Source organism: Somniosus microcephalus, chromosome 1 (assembly GCF_052327205.1).
Source record: "Somniosus microcephalus isolate GS21.2 chromosome 1, FLI_Smic_1.0, whole genome shotgun sequence".
Lineage (NCBI taxonomy): Eukaryota > Metazoa > Chordata > Chondrichthyes > Squaliformes > Somniosidae > Somniosus > Somniosus microcephalus.
The window spans coordinates 337,695,566-337,704,540 of record NC_140987.1 but is presented as its reverse complement, the minus strand read 5'-3'; the positions used below and the strand labels follow the sequence as shown (position 1 = coordinate 337,704,540).

Sequence of the window (8,975 nt, the reverse complement as noted above, 5' to 3'; positions counted from 1 at the left end):
TGGGTATAAAGTGGGGACACACTGTCAGGGTAATGTAGAGGGAGCTCTACACTGTATCTAACCCGTGCTGTACCTGCCCTGGGAGCGCTCGATGCTGACACTGGGTATAAAGTGGGGAACACACTGTCAGGGTAATGTAGAGGGAGCTCTACACTGTATCTAACCCGTGCTGTACCTGCCCTGGGAGCGCTCGATGCTGACACTGGGTATAAAGTGGGGACACACTGTCAGGGTAATGTAGAGGGAGCTCTACACTGTATCTAACCCGTGCTGTACCTGCCCTGGGAGCACTCGATGCTGACACTGGGTATAAAGTGGGGACACACTGTCAGGGTAATGTAGAGGGAGCTCTACACTGTATCTAACCCGTGCTGTACCTGCCCCGGGAGCGCTCGATGCTGACACTGGGTATAAAGTGGGGGACACACTGTCAGGGTAATGTAGAGGGAGCTCTACACTGTATCTAACCCGTGCTGTACCTGCCCTGGGAGCACTCGATGCTGACACTGGGTATAAAGTGGGGGACACACTGTCAGGGTAATGTAGAGGGAGCTCTACACTGTATCTAACCCGTGCTGTACCTGCCCTGGGAGCGCTCGATGCTGACACTGGGTATAAAGTGGGGACACACTGTCAGGGTAATGTAGAGGGAGCTCTACACTGTATCTAACCCGTGCTGTACCTGCCCTGGGAGCGCTCGATGCTGACACTGGGTATAAAGTGGGGGACACACTGTCAGGGTAATGTAGAGGGAGCTCTACACTGTATCTAACCCGTGCTGTACCTGCCCTGGGAGCGCTCGATGCTGACACTGGGTATAAAGTGGGTACAGACTGTCAGGGTAATGTAGAGGGAGCTCTACACTGTATCTAACCCGTGCTGTACCTGCCCTGGGAGCGCTCGATGCTGACACTGGGTATAAAGTGGGGGACACACTGTCAGGGTAATGTAGAGGGAGCTCTACACTGTATCTAACCCGTGCTGTACCTGCCCTGGGAGCGCTCGATGCTGACACTGGGTATAAAGTGGGGGACACACTGTCAGGGTAATGTAGAGGGAGCTCTACACTGTATCTAACCCGTGCTGTACCTGCCCTGGGAGCGCTCGATGCTGACACTGGGTATAAAGTGGGGACACTGTCAGGGTAATGTAGAGGGAGCTCTACACTGTATCTAACCCGTGCTGTACCTGCCCCGGGAGCGCTCGATGCTGACACTGGGTATAAAGTGGGGGACACACTGTCAGGGTAATGTAAAGGGAGCTCTACACTGTATCTAACCCGTGCTGTACCTGCCCTGGGAGCGCTCGATGCTGACACTGGGTATAAAGTGGGGACACACTGTCAGGGTAATGTAGAGGGAGCTCTACACTGTATCTAACCCGTGCTGTCCCTGCCCTGGGAGCGCTCGATGCTGACACTGGGTATAAAGTGGGGGACACACTGTCAGGGTAATGTAGAGGGAGCTCTACACTGTATCTAACCCGTGCTGTACCTGCCCTGGGAGCGCTCGATGCTGACACTGGGTATAAAGTGGAGGACACACTGTCAGGGTAATGTAGAGGGAGCTCTACACTGTATCTAACCCGTGCTGTACCTGCCCTGGGAGCACTCGATGCTGACACTGGGTATAAAGTGGGGGCACACTGTCAGGGTAATGTAGAGGGAGCTCTACACTGTATCTAACCCGTGCTGTACCTGCCCTGGGAGCACTCGATGCTGACACTAGGTATAAAGTGGGGGACACACTGTCGGGGTAATGTAGAGGGAGCTCTACACTGTATCTAACCCGTGCTGTACCTGCCCTGGGAGCGCTCGATGCTGACACTGGGTATAAAGTGGGGACACACTGTCAGGGTAATGTAGAGGGAGCTCTACACTGTATCTAACCCGCGCTGTACCTGCCCTGGGAGCGCTCGATGCTGACACTGGGTATAAAGTGGGGACACACTGTCAGGGTAATGTAGAGGGAGCTCTACACTGTATCTAACCCGTGCTGTACCTGCCCTGGGAGCGCTCGATGCTGACACTGGGTATAAAGTGGGTACAGACTGTCAGGGTAATGTAGAGGGAGCTCTACACTGTATCTAACCCGTGCTGTACCTGCCCTGGGAGCGCTCGATGCTGACACTGGGTATAAAGTGGGGACACACTGTCAGGGTAATGTAGAGGGAGCTCTACACTGTATCTAACCCGTGCTGTACCTGCCCCGGGAGCGCTCGATGCTGACACTGGGTATAAAGTGGGGGACACACTGTCAGGGTAATGTAGAGGGAGCTCTACACTGTATCGAACCCGTGCTGTACCTGCCCTGGGAGCACTCGATGCTGACACTGGGTATAAAGTGGGGGACACACTGTCAGGGTAATGTAGAGGGAGCTCTACACTGTATCTAACCCGTGCTGTACCTGCCCTGGGAGCACTCGATGCTGACACTGGGTATAAAGTGGAGGACACACTGTCAGGGTAATGTAGAGGGAGCTCTACACTGTATCTAACCCGTGCTGTACCTGCCCTGGGAGCGCTCGATGCTGACACTGGGTATAAAGTGGGGGACACACTGTCAGGGTAATGTAGAGGGAGCTCTACACTGTATCTAACCCGTGCTGTACCTGCCCTGGGAGCGCTCGATGCTGACACTGGGTATAAAGTGGGGACACACTGTCGGGGTAATGTAGAGGGAGCTCTACACTGTATCTAACCCATGCTGTACCTGCCCCGGGAGTGCTCGATGCTGACACTGGGTATAAAGTGGGGACACACTGTCAGGGTAATGTAGAGGGAGCTCTACACTGTATCTAACCCGTGCTGTACCTGCCCTGGGAGCGCTCGATGCTGACACTGGGTATAAAGTGGGGACACTGTCAGGGTAATGTAGAGGGAGCTCTACACTGTATCTAACCCGTGCTGTACCTGCCCTGGGAGCGCTCGATGCTGACACTGGGTATAAAGTGGGGGACACACTGTCAGGGTAATGTAGAGGGAGCTCTACACTGTATCTAACCCGTACTGTACGTCTCGCTCTTTCCTTCTTTCTCTTCTAAAGATGAATCATTCGCAGCACCATCTGTTGAAGCCTTTCCCGGTACTGACTATAAATCCAAACTCTTGCTTCCGAATTTACTGTCTAATCCGATTGCGAGGAATCCAATCTCTGTACAAGGGAGCCATCTGTTGGTGATACTGAGATACTGAGACTAAACAATAGATTTTAAACAAGGGAGTCTCTCCATCAGGGACCCTGTTTAAAGAGGGAGTCTCTCCGTCAGGGACCCTGTTTAAAGAGGGAATCTCTCCGTCAGGGACCCTGTTTAAAGAGGGAGTCTCTCCGTCAGGGACCCTGTTTACAGAGGGAGTCTCTCCGTCAGGGACCCTGTTTAAAGAGGGAGTCTCTCCGTCAGGGACCCTGTTTAAAAAGGGAGTCTCTCCGTCAGGGACCCTGTTTAAAGAGGGAGTCTCTCCGTCAGGGACCCTGTTTAAAGAGGGAGTCTCTCCGTCAGGGACCCTGTTTAAAGAGGGAGTCTCTCCATCAGGGACCCTGTTTAAAGAGGGAGTCTCTCCGTCAGGGACCCTGTTTAAAGAGGGAGTTTGTGCGGTTCAGTCGCACACCGGGTGTGAGATGAGGCTGGCTCAGCACTAGGCCGGGGATGGCGTCTGGGCCTTTCCTGTTTTGTGTGTGTGGGGGTGAGATGAGACTGGGAGGCAAAAGATAACAAAAATCCACAGCGAAATTGAGCACTGAGCGATTTAATGTTTAGTTTTAATACATTATCCAACAATTCTGGTCCAAGGCCAAAGATGCAAGGCTGGTTGGAGGAGATTCCCTGCAGTTTAGGCCGCAGGGTGTCACAAACAGCGCCACCATGGGTGGGGAGGGTGTAATTACAGCGTGACATATTTACATAGGAATTTAACATTGTAGCACAGTTGTGAGCTTTTTAATATATTAGAGACTCTAGTCACCACCAAAGATGTTGTCATGGGGACCGGGTGTCCTCTGGTCTTGCACCCCGCCTCCGATTTTACCCCCTCTCAATTTCACAGGACAGTTAAATTAGGATGGGGCCTAAACAGGCAGGCTGTTGGCTGAATAAGAAAAACGTGCATTTATATCGTGTCTTTTACCAACTCAAGACATCCCAAGGCACTTCACAGCCAATGAAGTACTTTTGAAGTGTCGTCACTGTTGCAATGTAGGAAACGCGGCTACCAATTTGTGCACAGCAAGCTCCCACAAATAGCAATCTGATCAATGGCCAAATAAGCTGTCTTTTAGGGATGTTGGTTAAGGGATCAATATTGGCCCCAGGACACTCAGGAGAACTACCCTGCTCTTCTTCCAATAGTGGCTGTGGGATCTTTTACATCCACCTGAGAGAGCAGACGGAGCCTCAGTTTAAAGTCTCATCCGAAAGACGGCACCTCCGACAGTGCGGCACTCCCTCAGTACTGCCCCTCCGACAGTGCGGCACTCCCTCAGTACTGCCCCTCCGACAGTGCGGCACTCCCTCAGTACTGCCCCTCCGACAGTGCGGCGCTCCCTCAGTACTGCCCCTCCGACAGTGCGGCACTCCCTCAGTACTGCCCCTCCGACAGTGCGGCGCTCCCTCAGTACTGACCCTCCGACAGTGCGGCGCTCCCTCAGTACTGCCCCTCCGACAGTGCGGCACTCCCTCAGTACTGCCCCTCCGACAGTGCGGCGCTCCCTCAGTACTGCCCCTCCGACAGTGCGGCGCTCCCTCAGTACTGCCCCTCCGACAGTGCGGCGCTCCCTCAGTACTGCCCCTCCGACAGTGCGGCGCTCCCTCAGTACTGCCCCTCCGACAGTGCGGCCATTAGTTACAAGCCCCATTAGTTGGTTAGTTATTCCTGCCGTGAGGGTTCAACACAAGTGACGGGAGAGGGTGATGGAGAGGAGGTAGAGGGCCCAGGGAAGGCTGGGAGTTGACCCTGAGGAGTTCAGGTCTAGGGAGGTCAGGTAGAGGTCGATACGGCGCTGGCCACCAACCTGCGAGGTCCGGACCTTGACCACGCGGAAGGACTCGCAGGGCGGGATGAGGACCTCTCTCTCCTGTGGGAAAGGCGAGAGCTCCTCCACCGACGCCCCCCGGGCCGTGCGGATGTGGAAGAGGGTTGCCTCCGCCCCTCCCCCTCCCCCTGCGAATCCCTCAGCCACCTGACGGCTAGCCGAGGTGGAGGTGAAGCTTCCGAACTGCACCGTGTCCCCGACCGCAGCCCAGAAGGGCCGGGAAGCCCCCCGGTACACCAACCCCTGGTCCTCCCGGCCTCCCTCGGCCTCCCTCAGGCCTCGCACGGCCGAGGCCAGGAGCTGGCGCAGGCCCCGGAAGCGCTCGCATGCCCCCTGACCTCCCGTGACCTCCAGGCAGCGGCGCGAGGCCTGGTTGAAGCGCAGGTAGAGCGGGCCGGAGGGGGGAGGGGGGTACTCCAGGGCGTAGCAGACCACGGCCACGGCCAGCTCGTCCCGCAGCCCAGCCGGGGCCCTCCGCCCGCCATCCTTCATCCTGGCCCACTCCAGCCAGGCCTGGGCCCAGGCTTTGTCCAGCGCCGGGTTGAGCGCTCGCTCCTTCTCCAGCAGCCCGATCCAAGGGCTCAGCTCCCCGTCCGGGTCCGGTTCCTCCTGCTCCACCGCGCAGCCGCGCACCCTCCCCAGGCTGATGAGCTGGCTGGAGAAGCGAGCCGGCCTCTCGCCCAGGACTCCCAGTGGACGGCGGACGACCATGTCAACTGTGGAAGGGAGGAGCAGACAATGAGAGTCGAGTCAGCAGAAGAGGAGAATGCGGGGCACAAATCAGCCCACACCTTGGCACCGAGCTTCATCAGGAGATGTTAGGACAGGCGGAAAACAGCTCGGTCAAAGAGGGAGGTTTTCGGGAGCATTTAAAAGGAGGAGGGAGAGGCGGAGAGGTTTAGGGAGGGAATTCCAGAGCTCGGGGCCCAGGCAGCTAAAGGCACGGCTGCCAATGGTGGAGCGATGGAAACCGGAGGGATGCGCAAGAGGCCAAAATTGGAGGAGCGCAGACATCTCAAAGGGTGTAGGGCTGGAGGAGGTTACAGAGATAGGGAGGGTTGTAGGCGCTGGAGGAGGTTACAGAGATAGGGTGGGTTGTACGGGCTGGAGGAGGTTACAGAGATAGGGAGGGTTGTAGGGCTGGAGGAGGTTACAGAGATAGGGTGGGTTGTAGGGCTGGAGGAGGTTACAGAGATAGGGAGGGTTGTAGGGATGGAGGAGGTTACAGAGATAGGGAATGTTGTAGGGCTGGAGGAGGTTAGAGAGATAGGGAGGGTTGTAGGGATGGAGGAGGTTACAGAGATAGGGAGGGGGTGAGGGGGGGGGGCGAGGGCCCTGAAGGGATTGGAACACGAGGATGAGTTTTTTAAATCGAGGCATTGCTGGAGCCAGTGTCGGTCAGCGAGCACAGGGGGTGAACGGGACTTGGTCTGAGGTTCAGCATCAGACAGAGGCCAGAGAGAGGGATGGAGTTGGGGGCTCGGGGACGGAGTTGGTGGTGGGGACCGAAGACAATGGTTCGGTCTTCCCGATATTTACCCAAGCTGAGGCTCAATCCTGATCCTCCCTCCTCACTCAGTCCTGGGTGGGGACTGTGCCCCTCATTGCCCGAGTCTGTCTACCTTCCCACAGTGGGGGCCGTTAATGTCGGCTGCAGTATCCCAGCATTCCGTGCTGCTGTGGAAGCCTCGGCCGATGGCCACAGTCTCTCGGTGTAGCACTTTCACCGGATACACGGGCCTCCATAACCACCCAACAAAATGCTGCTCTCTCTCTCTCTCTCTCTGTCTCTCTCTCTGTCTCTCTCTCTGTCTCTCTCTCTCTCTGTCTCTCTCTCTGTCTCTCTCACTGTCTCTCTCTGTCTCTCTCTCACTGTCTCTCTCTCTGTCTCTGTCTCTCTCTCTCTCTGTCTCTCTCTCTGTCTCTCTCACTGTCTCTCTCTGTCTCTCTCTCACTGTCTCTCTCTCTCTCTCTGTCTCTCTCTCTCTCTGTCTCTCTCTGTCTCTCTCTCTCTCTCTCACTGTCTCTCTCTCTGTCTCTGTCTCTCTCTCGCTCTCTCTCTCTCTCGCTCTCTGTCTCTCTCTCTCTGTCTTTCTCTCTCTCTCTCTCTCTCTCTCTGTCTCTCTCTCTCTGTCTCTCTCTTTCTCTCTGTCTTTCTCTCTCTGTCTCTCTCTCTCTCTGTTTCTCTCTCTGTCTCTCCCTCTCCCTCTCTCTCTCTCTGTCTCTCTCTCTCTGTCTCTCTCTCTCTTTGTCAATTCAATTCAATTCAATTCAATTCAAATGCTTTATTGGCATGAAAGTTTACAGGGAACCATATTGCCAAAGCTTACATAACAAAAAGTACAGTTTTCCAACATTCTGTAGGTGTCAAACAATTTTGACCTTCGTTGGGTACATACAATATTACTTTAAACAATATTAATTTAAACAGTCTTTGTACATCAGTGGGTATATTCAGTATTAATTTTAAACAGTCCTCAGGTTGTGACATGTTGTTACATATTTGGCACCAAGGTATGGTCTGTCTCCTTCTCCCAGGACTAATCTTAATTTTGACAGGTCATCCAATTCTTTGAAATCTGGGGTTGTTTGGCTGAGCTTGTCAAATAATATGTTTCTTGATGTGTTGAATTTTTCGCATTTTAGGAGGAAATGCATCTCTGTCTCAACCTCGCCGGCCAGACATTGATCACATATTCTATTCTCTCTAGGCTGCCAGGATTTCTTGTATCTTCCTTTTTCAGTTGCCAGTTGGTGGTCGCTTAGTCTGTACCTGGTGAGGGACTGTCTCTGTTTTGTGTCTCTGATGGTCGAGAGATAGTCTGCCAGTTTATATTCTCTTTTTAGGGCCCGGTAACATTCTAATCTGCTTTGGCTTTTGGTTATTTTGTTCCAATGTTCCAGGTAGGTTTCTTTGCTTTGTTTAATGATTTGGTTCACTCGGATTGGTGTTTGGACGGCAGTGTTGGTCTGGGACTGGTCAGGGTCCGGCTGAATAGGAGTACTTAGTTTCAGTAGCAGCTGACTCAGGGGACTCTTTTCTGGGTTTAGCTCTTGGGTCTGGAAGGCTTTAAAATGAAGGGTGTCTGGGGAGCTAGATTTGAGGTGATTTAGGAAGTTTAGTGCTCGTTTTTGGATGTTTATTATCAGTGGGTATCTGCCTAGTTCGGCTCTGCATGCATTTGTTGGTGTTTTCCTTTGGGTGCGAAGGATGCTTTGGCAAAATTCTGCATGTAGGGCTTCTATTGTGTGTTTTTCCCATTTAGTGTAGCTTTGGTGATTTAGCGGGCCCCATACTTCACTACCGTACAGCGCAATCGGCAGGATTACGCTGTCAAATATTTTTAGCCAGATTTTGATTGGGATTTGGATGTTGTAGAATTTTCTTTTTATTGCATATAGGGCTCTTCGGGCTTTTTCTTTTAGTGCATTCACTGCTATGCTGAAGCTCCCTGATGCTGTAATGGTTAGACCAAGGTAAGTGTAGCTCATAGTGTGTCCTATGATGGTATCACTGAGAGTAAACTGGTATTTGTTTTCCTGACATCTGGGCCTTTTTTGAAAAATCATGATGTTGGTTTTCTTTAGATTTACTGTTAGGGCCCAATTTTGGCAGTATTTGTCGAGTAGGTCTAGTTGTTGCTGTAATCCCTGTTCTGTGGGAGACAGCAGAACCAGGTCGTCCGCATAGAACAGGGATTTCACTTCTCCATCCAGGAGACATAGACCCGGTGACTCGCTTTGCTCCAGCATGTCTGCTAGTTCATTTATGTATATGTTGAACAGGGTCGGGCTCAAATTGCAGCCCTGCCGGACGCCTCTTCTCTGGGTGAAGAAACAGGTGCGTTTGTCTCCAATTTTGACACCACATTTATTTTTCAGATACATCGATTTAATAAGGTCATAGACTTTGCCCCCTATTCCACACTGAAGAAGTTTGTAATAGAG

The 8,975-nt window shown here is 53.1% G+C and overlaps 1 protein-coding gene across 1 annotated transcript in view; it reads right to left on the bottom strand.

Moving 5' to 3' along the window:
• Nucleotides 1-3,729: 3,729 nt before the first annotated feature.
• Nucleotides 3,730-8,975, bottom strand: part of LOC147124924 (ecto-ADP-ribosyltransferase 5-like) — a 9,174-nt gene continuing 3,928 nt past the window's right edge. Inside the window, exon 2 of the mRNA XM_086005663.1 lies at nucleotides 3,730-5,743. Coding sequence (XP_085861789.1) covers nucleotides 4,881-5,743 — 863 coding nt within the window. The 3' untranslated portion in view covers nucleotides 3,730-4,880. The remainder of the gene's footprint in view (nucleotides 5,744-8,975) is intronic.